General features: G+C 43.9%; 1 protein-coding gene across 1 annotated transcript in view; it reads left to right on the top strand.

Annotated features, from left to right (window-relative positions):
- SCD5 (stearoyl-CoA desaturase 5) overlaps positions 1 to 13,101 on the top strand; it is a 68,290-nt gene extending 55,189 nt beyond the window's left edge. The window contains exons 2-5 of the mRNA XM_053252150.1: positions 569 to 699; positions 2,231 to 2,436; positions 6,312 to 6,544; positions 9,763 to 13,101. Coding sequence (XP_053108125.1) covers positions 569 to 699; positions 2,231 to 2,436; positions 6,312 to 6,544; positions 9,763 to 9,953 — 761 coding nt within the window. The 3' untranslated portion in view covers positions 9,954 to 13,101. The remainder of the gene's footprint in view (positions 1 to 568; positions 700 to 2,230; positions 2,437 to 6,311; positions 6,545 to 9,762) is intronic.
- Positions 13,102 to 19,670: the final 6,569 nt, after the last annotated feature.

Genomic DNA, 19,670 nt, shown 5'->3' with positions numbered 1-19,670 from the left:
TTATGGGGCAGGAATTATGGAGGTCCATCTGTCTCTATGGGGAAGAACTTTACAGATGTGCAAACTCCATTACATCTTTAAAAATCAGCCCTCTGCCCAATTCCTTTGAAATAATTCTGGCAGCTTCCATGGTGGCGCAGTGGTAAAACTGCCGCCCTGTAACCAGAAGGTTACAAGTTCGATCCTGACCAGGGGCTCAAGGTTGACTCAGCCTTCCATCCTTCCAAGGTCGGTAAAATGAGTACCCAGAATGTTGGGGGCAATATGCTAAAATCATTGTAAACCGCTTAGAGAGCTCCGGCTATAGAGCGGTATATAAATGTAAGTGCTATTGCTATTGCTATTGCTACAAGACCACTCTACGACCAGCTATCTCAGCGACCGAACACCCGGCGGAACATTTCAGTCTTACATGCCTTACGAAAGGCCAACAGATATTATTAACCATAACCATAAAAGATCCTGCATGCAATTGCACCAGTGAACTCATGAGCTATATTTTAATCATAAAAGACGTTACTGAACATATGTAAACCTATACATTGCCTTTTTCCTTCCTGTCTTTCAGCGTATTTGTGTTTCGTCATGACGGCCTTGGGGGTGACGGCCGGTGCCCACCGCCTGTGGAGTCACCGATCCTACAAAGCCAAGCTGCCTTTGCGGATATTCCTGGCTGCAGCCAATTCTATGGCATTTCAGGTTGGCTCGGGGGTGACTCGCATGTGCATGAGCGTCACTTGATTTCCCTATGGTACCCTTGATGACTGACAGTTGAGTGGGTGAAGCCCCCCCCCCGCAAAAAAACACTTGGTGTCCTCCTATGACATTGAAGGTTCTGTTTAGTCCTAGTCACATGTTGTTTTGTTAAATGCACGTACAGTCTAATGCTACTCAAACATTTTGTGGTATGTGCATACTAGTGTCTGGACACAGGTACATGTTTTTGTATGAATGACTGTGCATGCGTTCACTTTAAAAGTGAACCTGGGGCTAGGCCCCTCAAATGCAGATCAGAAGTGTTCTACTGTACATGCGTTGAACATAATTATGCACACACATTGGATGCATGCATTGAACAACATGACTGGCCTTCAAGAGAACCCGTAAGACTTACTTTTTTAGTCTGGCTTTCTGTGGGGGGGGGGGGTGGAAGTGTTTTATATTGTTTTAGTTTCTGATTATTTTACTGGTTTTATTAGAACTGAAGAGAATATTGCAGAGAATTATTCTATCCATTCTACTATATGCATTGGAGAATATTCTTTTTGAAGTCTATGATTATTATGTCTTTGGGTTCATTTCATAAACGCATTGGAGAATAATCTTTTTGAAGTCTATGATTGTTATGTTTTATTTATTGTAAACCATCCAGAGCTAGCAGACTGGGCAGCAGAAAAATATAATAAATAAACAAATAAAGTGTGAATAGGGCTTCCGTGTACATGTGTACCGCTCTGTATGCTGTATGGTTATTCACACATTCTACTGAATGCACATACAGCAGTAGTACATTTTCTATCTGAACCTGCATTTGAGAGGCTTTGTACCCAAGTCTGCTTTTTAAATGAACACATGTGCAGTCATTCACACAAAAGCATGCATCCAGAGACCTGAATGCATGTACAGCCTTGTGTCTGCATTGGGCTTTTGTGTAGAGACTGTGAGCCTGAACTGCAAATTGGGACCTCCCCGGTTCCAACTTGGCCTCTGCCATGAACTCAGAAGTTGGCTTCAGGCAACCAGTCCCTCTCAGGCTCAGCTTAAAAGCTGCAATATGGGGATGGTAATACTTACCTTACAGGGTTGTTGGAAGGATTACATCAAGATCACACCTGTGAAGCACTTTATACATTCAACAAGCTGTATACAAATGCTGAATATTATTGTTAAATCTGTGCTGGTCCATTGCAAATGAAAGTCCTCATTCAATGAAGGGGATGGGGATGTTTACCTCTTCCCCTTCCCACTGCTTTTCCGCAGAAAGTTCCCCACAGGGTTCTTTACCTCAAAAACATACATCTGCATCCCTGCAGCAGGGAATTGGCTGGAGGAGGCAATTTTCAGTGGGAAAATGGCAAGCTGCTATTTCTGATACCCTTTGACATAAATGGTTGCTTTTTCTTATAGTCAACTACATTTGTAGTTTGAAATAGCCATTGGGGCTATGAAGCAGGGATTCAGAGCTCCCATAGTGATGCAGAACTGAATTCTCCTGCTGTTCTCTGTGCAGAATGATATCTTTGAATGGTGCCGGGACCATCGAGTGCATCACAAGTACTCGGAGACAGATGCCGACCCCCACAATGCCCAGCGTGGCTTCTTTTTCTCCCACATTGGCTGGCTGTTTGTCCGGAAGCATCGAGATGTCATCGAGAAAGGAAGGAAGTTGGACTTCAGTGACCTCCTGGATGACCCTGTTGTGCGGTTTCAAAGAAAGTGAGTGAAGTTGGGGAAACCTTAGCAAGAGAAGAAGGCAAGGGCCAGACCATTTTAGCATTCTTCAGTCTTGACAAAAATGTCTGCTTTGTGAAGAGGTTGCATAGGAACATAGGAAGCTGCCTTCTACTGAGTCAGACCCTTGGTCCATCTAGCTCAGTATTGTCTACACCAGGGCTGCACAACTCAAATGCCCTGCTGGGCCGGAACCACTCACAACTTGGCGTGCAGGGGCCAAAGTCAACTTTTAGCACATTGCATTAAAATTAAACATATTATTAGTTACTTGTGGACCTATCCCCTTGTCAATGGACCCATAGTTTCAACCTAGGATAGTGGCCAGAAAACAGGTCCTGTCCCTGCTCAGTCAGTGGGGTCCCTGGAGTGCATGTCAGCCCCAAACAAATGCCAAATCCTCTCTTCTCCCTAAACTGTCATTGCATTCAGGCTGCAATCCTAGGCATGCATACATGGGAGTAAGCCTCGATGGGAACACCATGGAACATATTTATGAGAAAACATGCATAGGATGGTGCTATAACACAGCTCTTGTGTTGCTGCAGGATACCTGGGGGCCAGTAAAATAGCCCCTGCAGGCTGAATCTGGCCCCCCGGGCCTTATGTTGCGCCGGCCACACAGATTGGCAGCAGCTTTACAGTTTATTCTTTATAGGAACATAGGAAGCTGCCTTATACTGAGGCAAGACTCTAGCTCAGTATTGTTCACAATGACTGGCAGGGGCTCTCCAAGGTTCCAGGCAGGAGTGTCTCCCAGCCCTACCTGGAGATGCCAGGGGTTGCACCTGGGACCTCCTGCATACAAAGCAGATGCTGTTCCACTGGGCCACAGCCCCACCCTCAGCTTAGTGAGTTATGGAGTTTTTCGCAACTCAGACCCACAAAGGTGATGGGCAACCCAGCAAACGTGATCTGTGTGGTTCCTGTGGTGCATTGCTGACTGCACTGTGGATTTTGCATAGAGCTGTTGATTGGAAAGCTGACAGCACAGTCCTAAACTTGTGAGATGTTGCATTATAGACCAGCGTGCTCAAACGCTCTTCAGAAAACTCCATAATTTTTGACTGGGGTTGCCTAAATGTGTAGGATGCTCGGCCTGGGATTATATTCTGCCAATACCAGAATTATGATCGAGGTTAGATACAAATACACAAATGGTAACCAATACCATCCACATAGAATGGTATAGATGGAAGCCACCTTGAAGATCATCTGCTCCACCCCTACCTGGTGTAATGCTCACACGTAATCAACGTCACCCCTCGGGAGGATTGTGGCTCAGTGGAAGAGCATCTGTTTTGTATCTAAGGTCTCAGGTTCAATCCCTGGCGTTTCTAGGTTGAGCTGGAAAAGACCCACCTGAAATTTTGGAGAGCCCCTGTCAATCAATGTAGACAGCGCTGACTTGGCTGCACCAGTTTTCTAACTTGGGATAAGGCAGCTTCTTTCTTGGGAAAGGATTGCTATAGTTGTAGCCACAATTTCCCCTGATATCTTCACTGAGCAACACTTTTTTAAACAGGAAAAATGCTTGCTACCTTTCTGCTGCAGAATGTTTTTTAAATGCTCTCTAAGCATTTGCATTAATGAAGAAGAAATCTGCACTTGCTGACACAATTCTGGCAAATTACAATTACTTTAAGTGATGTTGCTCTGAACGAATCAGCATAAATAACTGTGCAACAACACATTACGTTCCAAATGGCTGAGTGCAGCTAATGGCAACTTGGAGAGACACAACAGTTTTGCAGCAGCATTGAGTTGGGGAGTCAAGAGTAAGAATTTAATGATGGATGTTCCCTAATGACACATGTCATGAACTGGTGCTCAGGTAACTAACAAAAGAACTAATGTGATCCAAAGCCCTAAAAGCACCATTCAGCCACTTGCTTTACTTTTTTCTTGGTAAAGATGCAACAAAAAACTAATAATCTAAACAATAACCAATTGTCTTGTAATGAACCTATTTGCATTAGAAATACCTTTAAATGAAAATACAAACTTGAAATTGAGTCATTTAAAAACAATTAGAAGCCCCACATAATGGGAGGCCCTAAGCTGTAGCTTACTTGGTTTGTGCCTAAATCCAGTACTGGTTACCAGTGAGCTTTAACCACACTAGATGGTGGGCATGGTGGCGATCTTCTGAAGTCTCCCTGGTACCAGCTGACATGATGGTGATATCACCATAGATTTACAGTTAATCATTAAGGTGGTTTTCAAGCCCATTGTGAAAACGCCCACAGTACTGGATGTAGACCAGTGGGTCCATATCTGGGAGTGCATTAGGTAGCACTGGGTAAGGCACGTTATCTAATTCAGTTAAACTGAAGGAAGTTTCTACATGGTTGCACCTGACAAGAGAATTTGCAGTGTAGGAGTGGCTGTCTTGTTTGCCCCCACTTCCAGCACAGCAGTTAAAATGGCAGCACAGAATTAGGCCATCCTGTTTATCAAATGGAAATAACAGCGACACACTCACAGTGCTGTTGTGAAGACTGAAAAGATAACGAAGTCCATGGTGGGAGGAAGCTTCAGTTCAGGAAATAGTTGAATTTGGGTTTTGAAAGACAGGAAACTTGACTGAAACAGTGTTCAGGTCAGGAATCTGGAGTGGCAGGCAGGACCATGGACAGATCGCAGGAGAGCCAGAATGGCAGGCAAGGCACCAGAACCATGGACAGATCGCAGGAGAGCTGGGTGCAGATCGCTAGGAAGCAAGTATTACTCCAGCAGTGGTCAGGAGCTACAGAGCTTTGATTTACTGCTGCAGAGAGTGGTGTAGCTCCAGCTCTCTGGGAATGTAAGTAAACAGTCAGTGGTATCACTCTGGCACTAAATTGAAGGTCTTGGTGTACCATTATGATAGAAGGTCTTGGTGTACCATTATGGCACCTGAGTATGATGTGGCAGTGAAAACAGGATGCTGGGGACTGTAAGGGTCTGGGGAAGAGTCCTGAATATCTGAGGATGCTGGAAGGAAAGGATTTCTTGGAGTTGGTGATGGGGAGAGTGGAATCTTCAGAGGTGATTCTGCCTTCTCTCAGTGGTAGAATCCATAGAAAATATATTTCCCAGTGGCTGTTTCCTGGGATGGTTTAGGGCTGAGGTCCTCACAAGCCCTGTGACCTCGGGCCTCTTATCTAATGAAGAGATTCCCAAATCTGTCTAGATCTTTGACCACGACAGCATGCAACCTTCTTTGTTTCTTTCCAGAAGTAAAGCAACTTGTTGGGTTAGCCAGTTTACAAAGGTTTGTCCTTTTATCCTTTTCAGAAACACTATTACTGGACCTAATAATAACATCAGTACATAGGAAGCTGTCATAAACTGAGTCAGACCATTGGTCCATCTAGCTCAGTATTATCTACCAGACTAGCAGCAGCTTCTCCAAGGTTGCAGGCAGGAATCTCTCTCAGTCCTATCTTGGAGATGCCAGGGAGGGAACTTGGAACCTAGATGCTCTTCTCAGAGCAGCTCCATCCCCTAAGGGGAATATCTTACAGTGCTCACATGTAGTCTCCCATTCATATGCAACCAGGGCAGACCCTTCTTCTTTTTTGCTTTTTAATTTTTTTATTGGTTTTTACAATATCTTAACAATCCTGTTACATCTAATTAAGTAAATATTGACTTCCCGCTCACCAATCTGCGCGATTTGGGCAGACCTTTCTTAGCTAAGGGGATAATTCATGCTTGCTACCACAAGACCAGCTCTCCTCCTAAGGGCTCATACAATTTTTCAATGATTCCATTGCCATGTTGAATAGACATCTCAGATTCTGAAAAAGATCTTACAACAACAAAAAAATTGTCTGGTGTGATGAAAACTAGTCACCCCTTTTCTTTCTTCACAGGTACTATAAAGTTTCAGTAGTGCTGATGTGTTTTGTCATTCCTACTCTTGTGCCTTGGTACTTCTGGGGGGAGAGCTTGTGGAATTCATACTTTCTTGCATCAATTCTCCGCTATACCATTTCTCTCAATGTTGCTTGGCTGGTCAACAGTGCTGCTCACATGTATGGTAATCGGCCATATGACAAGAACATCAACCCACGGCAGAATGCATTGGTCAGTCTAGGAGCCATTGGTGAGTACCAAGAATATAATATCCATAAACATTAGAGGTAGCTTTGGATGTTTGTTTCCCCTCCTCCCCCATATACTTCTGTGTTTATTCTCAAGCTGTTCTCAGTTAACATGTACTTCTATTTTATTTCATTTCAAACATTTTAACTTTGCTTTTCTCAGAGACTCAAAGCTGTGTACAATAAATGAAATGTAATGATGTAAATACAGTCTTTCTGATGTAGGCTATGTTGAAGTTTTCATATCTGCATGGGTCCTATAGTGAGTTTATTCTTCCCAAGACACTGCTTGCTAGAATCAGATGCTTTTGTTTGGGTGCCTCCAGAGATACAGAATCCAATTTCATCTTAATTTTTCATGGTTCACCACAAAGGCCATCAGAAACATTATCATTATTTTAGCAACCCTGGACAACTGCAGGAAATGGATAAAATATATCTTACTCAAATGTCTCCCAAATGGCCAATGTCTGGCGATAGGAGTCCACAGAGTACTAAGTCTGTGCTGGCGTTTATGTAGGCGAAGCAGGCCAGTTTCTGCAATAAGAGAATGGTTATAAATAAAAATTGTAAAGGGCATTGTCCAGAAGAAGTGGGGGAAGCACTGCAGTCTCCCTAAACATTTAGTCGCTGATATCAAAATGGATATCTGTAGGCAAAATAAGTTTAAATGTAGATAGGATATGAAGCTTCTGAAAAAGTTTTGCTGGGGCTTCCTTTTGTCTAAAATAAGGAATACTAGCTTAACCCACGGAGAGCATCTGTGTGCTAGTACTTGATTGCTCCCCTCACCCCCTGCCACAGCCCCCCTCAACTCAGAGACCTCCCTGCCCTCACCCGAGCCCCACTCCTCCTTCTCCCCACAGGAGCAGCAGCAGCAGTTGACCATCCCTTGCTTGCCTGCCCCCCTCTGCCAATGGCCTCGGTAGCCCCAAACAGCAGCATTGGTTGACTAGGCCCCTCCTTGTAGGGATATGCACAAAACCGGTTTGCCCGGTTCAGTTCGAATTCGAACCAGGTTCGAACTGGAAGGGGGACATTCAGCTTTGGTTTTGCTCGAACACTCCCCGCCAGGTTTGGTTTGAATTTGAACCGTTTTGAACCTCTAAAGTGGGTGGTGTGGTAGCTGGCACCCATGGGTACAGACCACCCAAACACCAAAGCAATCAGACACTCGTACGATTTCTTATGAATTTTTGAAATTTATTTATATTTTTTTCTCATAGGGTATAATGGGACTCGAACCAGCCCATTATTCTCTATTGTGGAGCACCCATGGGTGCCAACAACTGCACAAACCCTGAAGTAACTGTACACTCCTATGATTTTTAATGAATATTTGAAATATTTTTAATTATTTTTCTCATAGAGTATAATGGGACTTGAACCAGCCCATTATCTCCTATGGAGGAGCACCTAGGGCCACAAAAGTGGGTTGGGTAGTAGGCACCCAGGGTTTCCTACCACCCACAAAATCCCAAGGCAATCGGACACTCCTCCGATTATTGGTGAATTTTAAAAAGATTTTTGAATTCCTCATAGGGAATCATGAGGATTCCAGCAAATGTATAGCTTCATGTCAGAGGGAAAGGGGTGGCCCTTCAAATCAACCCCCCCCCACCGCCCAGTTTAGTTCAAATTTGAACCTGCAGCTCAAATCTGATGGCTGGTTTCGTTCAAATTCGAACCATCGAACCAACCGGTTCAAATTCGAACCAGTTCAAATTCAAACCGGTTTGCACATCCCTGCCTGCTATGGCCCATGCAGGAGGAACTAGTCTTCTAAGATGGTGCCTGTGGTGACGCCTTAGGGCAGTTCACATACTCAACATTAAGATTGGAGGAGCTTCCTTCCCTAATTCAGAAGCCCCATGTGTTCCCAATTTTCAATTTTGTGTGAGTTAAAAACAACAAGGTTGGAAGTGGGGAGCTTGATCATGAGCTAAGTCCCATCTTGGTAGGATGGTTTTTCTTTCTACCTCAAGAGGTTCTTTCTACCTCTACTTGCTCATTCTACTCAGCTGGGGCTTAGCTTGTGATCACGTTCCCCACTTCTGATCTTGTTTTTAACTGACATACAGTTAAAAATCAGAAATGTGCAGGGCTCCTGTCCTGAATGAGGGAAGGAGGCTTCTCCTACCCCTAATGGTGATTGTATAAACTGCTCTAGTATATGCATTCTCTAAAGCCAAAAGGTATATTTTCCCCCTTCCAAATGTCCTATTAGTAAGCAAAAGTCTGCAGATCTCATTAACTGTCAATTACATTTCACATGATTAATTCATTAGGTAAAGTAAAGTGTGCCGTCAAGTCTGTGTCGACTCCTGGTGACCACAGAGTCCTGTAGTTGTCTTGGGTAGAATACAGGAGGGGTTTATAATTGCCCTCTCCCTCACAGTATGAGATGATGCCTTTCAGCATCTTCCTATATCGCTGCTGCCCAATATAGGTGACCAGCGGGGATTCGAACTGGCAACCTTATGCTTGCTAGGCAAATCATTTCCTGCCAATCCATTACCATGTCTTTAATCAGGCGCTAGCCCTAAAAGAAATCTATATGCATAGGAACGTTCCATAGTGTCAATATATGACTAACCTGATATAAATAAATTGGTCACATATTTCTACAGAGCACAATTCCTAAAATTTAAAAATCCTTTAAAAGCTTTTTTCATTGACCTTCTTTAATGTGCAACTGCAAGTTAAAAGTTTAAAATTTTAAAAACATCCAAAAGTTTAAAAACTAAAAAAAAAACTAAAGCACAGATGGAGCAAAATAGCAAACGTTTTGATGTAAGACAGCATCCTCAGAGCTATACAAAGGTGACTGAGTCTTGTTCTTAAATACAACTCCACACCATGGTTCAGCTAAAGAACTGAAGGCAATCAACTGAACAGAAGTATGGAAAAGCATATCTCATCGCCCTTATACGGTCTTAATCCTTTAAAATCAAAATGAAGTCAGCAATAACTGCTCATTCCAATTTATTGTTCCAACCTTATTTCTAAAATATGACAATCATGGGTTTTTAATAGCACAAGCTCTTTCTCATATTCTGCTGAGGTCCTCTCTCGTCTCTTGTGTCCACTTCTAGCTAGTGCCGTTAATAAAGGGGAAATGCTGCCCATGAGTGCCCCCTTCTGTTCTCTCCCCACCTCACCCCCCACCCCCATTTACTGTTGATCCTTCTCTTTGTTTCTTCTGGGTTTTGTTTTCCAGGTGAAGGCTTTCACAATTACCACCACACCTTCCCATTTGATTATTCAGCTAGTGAGCTTGGCTTGAAATTCAACCCAACCACGTGGTTCATTGACTTTATGTTTTGGCTGGGTCTGGTCACTGACCGAAAGCATGCTCCCAGAGAGATGATCCACGCTCGCAAAGAGAGGACTGGAGACGGTAGTTCTTGAGAAACAAAACTAGTCTCTGAACATTGATGCTGCTGTATGCGTTGTTTGTATGTTTCTTCATTGGGGTTCTCCTCCTTAGCCCCCCAACTGCCCCGCCCTTTAGGATGGAAGTAGTCTCTTTTCATCTAATATAGAACAAATTAATTCCTGGATTAATTCAATTTTATTTTAATGCAATAGTTTTCAGACTTTCTGCTTTCAGGGAGCACTCTCCACCTCAACTCATCTTCCAAGGGTGAGTTCATGTTACAGAGTGTTTTGGAGCATGTCCTAGAGTACGGGTTCTTAAAAATTGGGGTCCCTAGTTGATGTTAAGAACATAAGAACAGCCCTGCTGGATCAGGTCCACGGCCCATGTAGTCCAGTATCCTGTTTCACACAGTGGCCCACCAGATGCCCCTGGGAAGCCCACAAGCAAGAGCTGAGGACATGCCCTCTCTCCTGCTGTTACTCCCCTGCAACTGGTACTTAGAGGCATCCTTCCTCTGAGACTGTTGGATAACAATTCCCATTGTCCTCAGCCACAATGGCCTTTGGGATGCTAGGAGTTGTCATCCAGCAACATCTGGGGACCAGGCAGTGTTCCCTTTAAAGGGATATCCAGATGTTGTTGACAATGACTCTCGTCATCCCCAGTTGCAATGGCCTTTGGCTGGGGATTATGGGAGTTGTAGTCAATAACATCAGGGAATCCCTGTTACAGGGAACACTCCTGGGGACCCAAGGTTGTGAACCTCTGCACTAAAGAGTACACATTGAGCTTCTCCATTGCTCCCTGTGGATGGAGTGGGTTCTAGATACACCCAATACTCTCTGCAGCCATGCATTGCAGACGGAAATTGGCAGTGGTGATCACAATTTGCTTTAGGATAGCTGTTGCTGATCTTCTCATAGAGGAACACCTGATAAGCTTGTAAGGAACTTCAGGTTTCCCCAGAGCAGTTTGAAAACCACTGCTTTGATGGAATTAAATCACAGATGGATGTAGCCTAATTTCTTAGCTGTCTTAAGTACAGTGTTCCATCAGAAGGTTACGTATTATTTAATATTAGAATTAAATGTATTAGGTCTTTTGACTTGAAGGATTCATTATGATTACGTCCAATGAATTAAGTATGGTCGCACATGTGGCAGGGTGAAGGAACTAACTTTAAAAGTATAGTTCAAGCAACTGAATTGTTTCATTTAATGCAGCTAAATATAGCATTTTTCTGTGCCCCAATCTAGCGGATCCTGGTCACAGTTGCACACACGGCACTCATAAAGTGAGAGAAGCTTTCCTAGTCATTTCCTTACACACAGAGCCTTGCACACACAAAGAATGGGTGTGGAGCTGCATCTCTATTGAAGGAAATGAGGAAGCCCCTCACAGGTAGAACTCACAGATTTCTGGAGGGGGAACCTAAAGTGGATTTCTGTGCAGCAGGTGGGAAAGGAGAGGCACTAATATACAATTAACCAAACAAATCAATCATGGAAAGAAAGAAAGCATATACAAATATGACAAATATTTATATACCACTTTTCAATAAAAGTTCCCCAAGCAGCTTACACAGCTATCAAATAAATAAATAAATAAATAAATAAATAAATAAATAAATAAATAAATAAATAAATAAATAAATAAATAAGGCTCCCTGTCCCCAAAGGGCTTACAGTCTAAAAAAGAAACATAAGAAAGACACCAACAGCAGCCACTGGAGGGATGCTGTGCTGGGGATGGATAGAGCCAGTTGCTCTCCCCCTGCTCAATAAAGAGAATCACCACTTTTAAAAGGTACCTCTTGGCTCAGTTAGCAGGGGACATCTATTCTTGTTTCCCCAATTCTTTGGACCACGTCTCAGTGTTTCGCTGTCAACCATCAACATTTCTTACACACCACTACCAGTTCCTAGCTCTTGGCATCTGAATTCCCTGTGCCTGGGAAATCCAAAATGGTGGTTGTGGTCCATTCCAACGAATGTTATGTCAAAGGGTGAGACATGCGCCCCAAGTCTGTCAGGGTGGAGCAGCCTCCATGCTGAAGTCTGCCTTAGAGACACAACTCAGATCTGACCCCTGATTTCCAGGACACTTGCTAGGGTATTGAGAATTGAATAACCACTGTCTTCTCTGTTTTGAGCCAAGTTCTAGCTTGCTGGAATAATGGTTTGAAAAGAGGCTGAGGACTAGCCAACCAATGTTCTGGCAAAAAGAGAGGTTTCTTCTTCAGCTGTTCCCTTGGGACAGGGGTTCCCAACCTTGGGATCCCAACATGCTCAGTTGCAATGGCCTTTGGCCATTCTGGTTAGGGATGATAAGGAAAGAGTTCAGCAGCATCTGGGGAACCAAGGTTTGAAACCCCTGCCTTAGGATAGTGGGTTAAGGTGGCTGCTGTTTGACCCCCTGGTTGCTGTGAGTGCCCTCTATTCTTGGCCACACTTGAATCTCCACTTCTCTTCCCCTGTCCCCACCCCTCTTAGGGGAGACTGAGAACTCCCCTAAGACTGAGAACTCTGTTGTGTGCAGAGACACAACAACGACAACAAATATATATATACCTCTTTTCAACAAAGGTTTCCAAAGTAGTTTACATTGAGAAATAATAAATAAATAAGATGGATCCCTGTCCCAAAGGTCTCACAATCTAAAAAGAAATGTAAGATAGACACCAGCAACAGTCACTGGAGGTACTGTGCTGGGGGTGGACAGGGCCAGTTACTCTCCCTCTGCTAAATAAAGAGAATCACCATGTTAAAAAAGATGCCTCTTTGCCCAGTTAGCATGTAGATTGTATGGTTAGACACCATACAATCTACAGTGGCTAAAGCCTCACAGAGAGAAAAAGACATTTTTAAACGATTCTGAAGCTGAACTGAAACGTCATCAGTGTTGAAATTGAAGGAGGGAAGGAGAGATTGCCCCTTGTTGCAAGACCAATACTCCTCTTGATTTTATTTTTTTACTTTTTTGCTTTGTGTTGTTGAATATGCAATTAATTTATTGAAGAGCAGGTACTTGAATTAACATCTATATGCTTTGTGGGCCAAAAAATAAAATTAGTACTATGTTTAGATGATTGATTTTATTGTCACATATGCGTTATCATTTGTAAATATGTACAGCTAAATGATGTCTTAAACCAAATAAAGCTTCATTTTAAATGTTTGGATACTAATTTCTATTCTAACTGGTCAAAGCTCCTGACGCATGCACATTTTAAATATTTCATATTCAGTAGGTATCTTAATTCTCTTCCTCTCCCATTTTTGACCATTGGGACATACGAACTGATTATAAACCGTGCTGATGCTTCAGCTGCGGTGCCAATTGGTTTCCAAGCAAAATGTTTTTAAGGGCAGTTTATGTTGCTTTGTATTTTACTAGATTCCCTTGTAAAGAGCATGTCAGCCTAAAAGGGGCCTAGAATCTCTTTGTATCCAGAGTTAGCCCACTGAGGGGAAAATGATCTGAACTGGATTTCAATTCCATCATTCCTCCAAAATCTAACATTTGGATTTTGGTTTTTTTTTAATGCAAAGTGCAATGTGGAGTGTTTATTTCTGAGCAAGAATCCCCACTTACCCAAACAGATTTCCACTCTAACTGCAAGAAGGAAATCATAGCAAAAACCTATTTCATTTTGAACAGGAAAAGAGCCCCAAATAGAACATAAGGGTCCTCCCTGGAAATAGATGGGCCAGGATCCAAAGAACGGTGTAGCTACTTCCATGAGCCCAAGGAGGCTTTAGAGCTGTTTTTCTCAAGCAGGCTCAGCTTGCCCTCCTCTCCTGCCCCACCCTGCCATGTGACATTGCAAGCTACATTTGAAACTGCGGGTGGAAGATCAAAAACAGTTTGCAGTGGCATAAAGGCTAAGTGTTCAGAGAGAAAAAAATATGTTTAAAAATGAACTGGGCACAATGCACATGCAAACCTTGAATGGATTTAAAGTAGCTATTTACATCCTAGCCTTGATGTCTAAAAATGGGAAAGCTATTTCTAGATTTCAGAAGGGGCAAGTTGAATTTGAAATCGGGCACTACAATTTGAGCATCACCTACAAACTTTGAAACCTGACACTCAGAATTTTTTTGGGAAAGCAAAACACTAGCAGTTACCAAATATCTGAAATTGATTTCCCCCTGCAACTTCAAAGTGCATTCCAGCTCTAGGTAAAAGTTGCCCTATTGTTCTCTAAAGAAGTGATGGAAACTCCTTCGTTGGAGCTTTCCAGAGTAGGGATATGCATGAACCAAGGTTCGAGCAGTGGTTCGAGCCCTGGTTGGGATTGGGGATCGGGAGCTTTGAAAAAGAAGAGAGCAGGTCTGCTCTCCACTGCTACATGTAGCTTCCTGCTGGGGCAGCACTCACCCCAAGTATCCCCGTGTGGCACCCCCCCCCCGTGCATGCTTGGCCCATGTATCCCTGTGTGGCACCAGCACGCACATGCTGTCTGTGCATGCACGGGCACCATTTGTGTGGTTAACACCATGTTGACCACACAATGGCGCCAGTGCATGCACAGACACCATGTACGTGCTGGCACTGTGCAAGGGTATTTGGGCTGAGAGTAAGTAGACAGATATCTCTCAGGAAATGTTTAGGTCTTGTGGAACCTTCTGTGCAGGAAAGTGTGATGAATCTTGAAATCCATTCCAGTTATAATACTATGATTGTTGAGTCCGGGTTACTTTTAAAGATAGATGGCTGCTGGACTCCCATTTCTACAGCAGGTTTTCTCAAACTGAGGTCCCCAGATGTGATTGGACTACAGCTCTCATCATCACCAGCCACAATGGCCTTGGCCATTGAGGCTTAGATTATGGGAGCTGTAATCCAACTAAGTCTGGGGATGCAAGTTTGAGAACGTCTGCACTATAGGCTGCCACTGGAGGCAGTGCACCAGAGATCTTCTGCGAGCTGTAGGTGTTTCAGCTAATTTGGGGTGGGGTTTGCACTAATTAAAGGATCAAGCAAGAATATATAACAAAAGTCTTTTCTTAGAGAAGTCAGCTTCAACATCCATCTGAGTCCCTCCTGCTCCTGCTCCTGCTCCATGCTGTAATAACAATCACTTCCTAGAAGCTGTTCCCTCTGTCTATACCCTGCGTTGTTGTGTTATTGTTCCTGACTGCTGTGCCACCTCTCCTACCTAGGTCCACATACATTGATACATTTTTTCTTTTTATAACATTAACCAAAGAAACTCTTTTAAAAAATAGAAGGAAGGAAGGAAAATTAACAATAAAATTTCACAAGACAACCCCATTTACCGTTTTTGTTTAGACATAGTCTTTTAGGTGGCGGGGCCTCTGAACCAGTTTACCTGCCTGAGTCCCGAGTTTAGCTAGAGGAGAGGTCATTCCTTCTTGGCATCGCTGGAATTTGTGGCATTTGAAGGAAACCGAGATGAGCCAGTCATCCTCTTGCTCATGTGGACAGGGGAACCTGGGTTGATTGCACTGGAGATTCAGATAGTGGAGTAGAATCCTTTCCCTCCTGGAGTTACCTCCCCTCACTCTCTCCAGCTGGTTCCGTTGCAGGCTGGCTGCTGCTCTGCAGGTGTCTTCAATTTCTTCTCAAGACTTGGCCTTCTGGTGACATCACCTCAAATGAATGCATGTTCACTTGTTGTCTTTGGACCTCAGCTTTCTGCCACTCTTTATTCTGTCAGTCTTTGGGTTGAATTCAAACTTGATCACCCACATGGAGTTCGGATAGATCCTTGGCCGACTTGACGTTATAATGGGCCTGTCTTAATTTCTGTTCTGTTGAAGGTTCAACTCTTCTGTTGTGGCCATCTGGCTGTAAGTTGCCTCGCATAGGCAATAAAGTTTTTGTTTGTTGATCCATCAGAACCTGTGCTGGACTTCCATCCAAATCTTGTGAAGGGGTGTTTTGGTGGTCCAGGATGGCTAGATATGCATCATTCCCAGCTTTTTTGGCTTTAGTCAGAATTCTCTAAGCCATTTTTGACAGCTGGTTGAACTTTCCCATTACTCTGGGGTTAAGCAGGTGAAGATGTCTGATGATCAAATTCCCACTCATTCTGAAATGCTCTGAATTCTGCCGACACAAATTGCAGTCCATTATCTGAGAACAGAGCATCTGCTATTCCATAATGGGTAAAATGGTAGCTTCCATATTATTGTCTGAGATCTGGTATCTGGTAGTGGATCTACCTCCAAAAAATTAGAGTAAGTCTACAGTTATGAGAGAGTCCTTCTCTTGCCATGAAAACAAATCTACTCTCACCTTTTTCCAAGGTCGTCTTGGTACCTCATGTGGGTGTAGAGCAGGCCTGCACAACTTAGAACTCCCAAGCTGGTTTTGGACTACAACTCCCATAATCCCCAGCCACAGTGGCCAATAGCCAAGGATTGTGGGAGTTGTAGGCCAACATCTGCAGGAGGGCCAAAGTTGAGCAGCCCTGGTAAAGTGTCCTTTTGTTGTTTTGTCATCAAATGAGCAACAGTTCTCACATTGTCGCATGAATGCTTTCAACTGGGCATTCATGCCTGGCCAGGAAACATACTCCCTTGCTCTACGGTGACCACTCTCAATTCCCATGTATATCCTTTTCATTTTGTCTGAGCATAATGCTGCAGGGATGACAGCTCTGTTACCCCCCAAAAGACTCCCATCTTGAACACTGATTGCAAAGCAGTGTTGTGTAGTGGTTAGAGTGCTGGACTAGGACCGGGGAGACCCAAGTTCAAATCCCCATTCAGCCATGATACTAGCTGGATGACTCTGGGCCAGTCACTTTCTCTCAGCCTAGCCTACTTCACAGGGCTGTTGTGAAAGAAAAACTTAAGTATGTAGTACACCGCTCTGGGCTCCTTGGAGGAAGAGCAGGATATAAATGTAATAATCATCATAATAATAATACCAGTAGCTAATTCTTTTACTCCGGCCAACCCTCAAGGATAACACGCATGATCATTTGACATATCCTGAGCTGTGCCTTTTTGTATTGACTGCAAAAATGGGGATGAGACATTGGTAGGTACTGCAACATATTGATTGATTCTATGTCTTTTTCTACTGGATCCACTGCGCTGGGCTTTGTGAGGTAAGCTCTCCTTAATATGTCTGCGCCAGTATAAGATCTTTGCCTGGGTGGTATTGAATATGCACATCACAGTTCTGTAGTCGCATTAGCATTCTCTGAAGCCTCTTTGGGGCACTCAGTTATGGCTTCCGCATAATAGTTTCTAGTGGCTTATGGTATGACATGCACATTCTGCCCAAACATGAGCTGATGGAATCGCTCTATTCCAAATAGTACCGCCAAAAGTTCTTTTTTCAGTCTGTGCAGCACCTCTTTCCGTTTCTGACGGTGCTCTGCGGGCAAATGCAATTGGTTGCTGATTCTGCAAGAGAGCAGCTCCTAGCCCTGACTCAGATCCGTCACACTGCAACACTAGCTGTTCATCTGGACTGTAGTGCTTCAATACAGGGGCCTTGGTGATTGTATCTTTAATCGCCTCAACGGCTTGCTGGTGATATTCTGACCATTCCCATTCTACCTCTTTGTGTACCAGCTGCCAGAGTGGCTCATAGTGATCAGCTAGCCCTTTGCAAAACTTTGCAAGGTAGTTTGCCATTCCTAAGAATCTTTGGGCTCCTTTCACATCCACAGGTCGTGGCATCTTCTGAATTTTCCTGGGTCGACTTTCAGACCCTCTGCTGTCGTCAGGTGCCCAATGAAGGCACTTCCTATCGTCTTAGTCTGACCTTGCCTGGGTTCAGTTTTATATTTCTTTCCCTGCATCGCTCCAAAAAAAGGCTCAGTTTTTTGAGCTGATCTCTTGCTGCATCTGTTTCAGTATCTCCTTCTCCCACAAATAAGATGCCATACATAATGATTTTTGTTGGAGATGGACTTCCAGTGCATCAACCTTTTGCACCAACGATCCTAATGACCACTAGGGGCATTGGGAGTAGAGATAGAGAGTGAGGGTCTCCCTAACTGTTCTACCTGTCTCTACTCTATGACCCCCTTCACCAATATATACTTAGTATTTATTCTACAAGAATCTCCATGTGTCTTGTTTTAAAAGCAGCAGCACCTAAACTCTGCAACTACTCTGTAACTGGAGTGGGTGCTTTCCTTAGTGCTCTGCTGATTATCTGCTGGGGGTAAAAATTAGTTGGAACACTCCTGGAGCAGGGCTTATGCCCATTGGCATAGGGAGCCAACTATATCTGCCAAAAGGAGTTGCAAAAGTGGCCAGATAACTTGAATCTGTGTCCAGTTCTCTATGTCAGGATCCATTTTTGACATCATATACTGAGAACACTTTTGCTTTTGATAGACCCCACGTGACATCACCAATGGTTGGTAGTGGGTAATGGCTGGTAATAGCTGTGCTTTCGTGCTCTGTTTAGGGGTTTAGGATTAAGACAAATATACAGTTTTCCTGAAGGTTTTTATAAAATGACCAGGTTGTTGATTCATGCGATGCTAGTGCCTAGTGGGGCAATTATGCCTCTTGCCTGTAGGCTGGCAAGTTCCTGCTTCAGAGCCAGGGTGGTGTAGTGGTTAGAATGCTGGACTAGGACCAGGGAGACCCGAGTTCAAATCCCCATTCAGCCATGATACTTGCTGGGTGACTCTGGACCAGTCACTTCTCTCTCAGCCTAACCTACTTCACAAGGTTGTTGTGAGGAGAAACTTAAGTATGTAGTACACCGCTCTGGGTTCCTTGGAGGAAGAGCAGGATATAAAATGTAAAAATAAAAATAAATTCTGTCAGTGCTATAGGAACCCTCTGCTGTGGGTCCTCACTGGCTCTACACTGGGGTCTACCTCACGTTTCAGCTTTCCTGCCAAGCATTCTTCACTCTGAAAAACATCCCCAAACTCTTGCAGTATCTGCTCCATTTCAAAGCAGGCAGTGCTCACTGGTCTGCCCTGCATTCAGAATCTTCGGATGTTGCACTTGAATCAGCTGCATGGGCTGCACTGCTTTACCCCCCAACAGGGGTCTGTAGTCCTTTTCTTTCACAATAACACATTTGAAGAGATAGAGTCTATCATTCTTTGGCTTGCAAACCTGAATTCTTCTGCACCTGCCCACTGGTTTAAGGCTACTCTTGTTGTACATACAAAGCAACTGGCCACAGGGTTCAATCTCAGCCTGCTCATCCACCAGTGACAGTGGCAACATATTGCAGGTGGCTCCACAACGCAGTCAAAAGCGAACTGGCTTTTTGTTTAACAGCATAATGGCAAACAGTGTAATGGCATACGTACAGTTTCCCCCCAGTATTCCCCACTGCATGCACATCAAGATTTGGTGATCAGGCTTAGGACATCCTCACAGCCTTCAGATTCATCCCCATCCTGCACCCTCTTAGGCTCTGAGGTAGCGCATTCTGCATTGACTTTGGAAGTGGTTTGGCTCACCACACCCTTCGCACTGCTGCCCATATGCGGGTCATTTTCCTGTTCTCTTTTCATGCGGTTTCCCACAATATAGGCATTGTATCTTGGGCATCCTTTCATGAGGCTGCCTGTTCAGCCCCTTGGCAGTGCCCAAACTGCTGTCGGACGGCATGCACTTGCCCGTCTGGTGTGCCTGCTAGTAGGTTTTCTCTCTCTCTAGAAGCTTCTGCTGCCCTCCCGATTATCTCCAGGTGGCAATTCTATGATAAATTTGCTTCTCACAGCAGTCACTCATGGAATTGCTAATCTCTTGTTCCATATACAATTCTATCCCAGATTA

Source organism: Hemicordylus capensis, chromosome 5, assembly GCF_027244095.1.
Source record: "Hemicordylus capensis ecotype Gifberg chromosome 5, rHemCap1.1.pri, whole genome shotgun sequence".
Classification (NCBI taxonomy): Eukaryota; Metazoa; Chordata; class Lepidosauria; order Squamata; family Cordylidae; genus Hemicordylus; species Hemicordylus capensis.
Note: the sequence above shows the minus strand (reverse complement) of the source record. Positions and strands in the feature narration are given on the sequence as shown.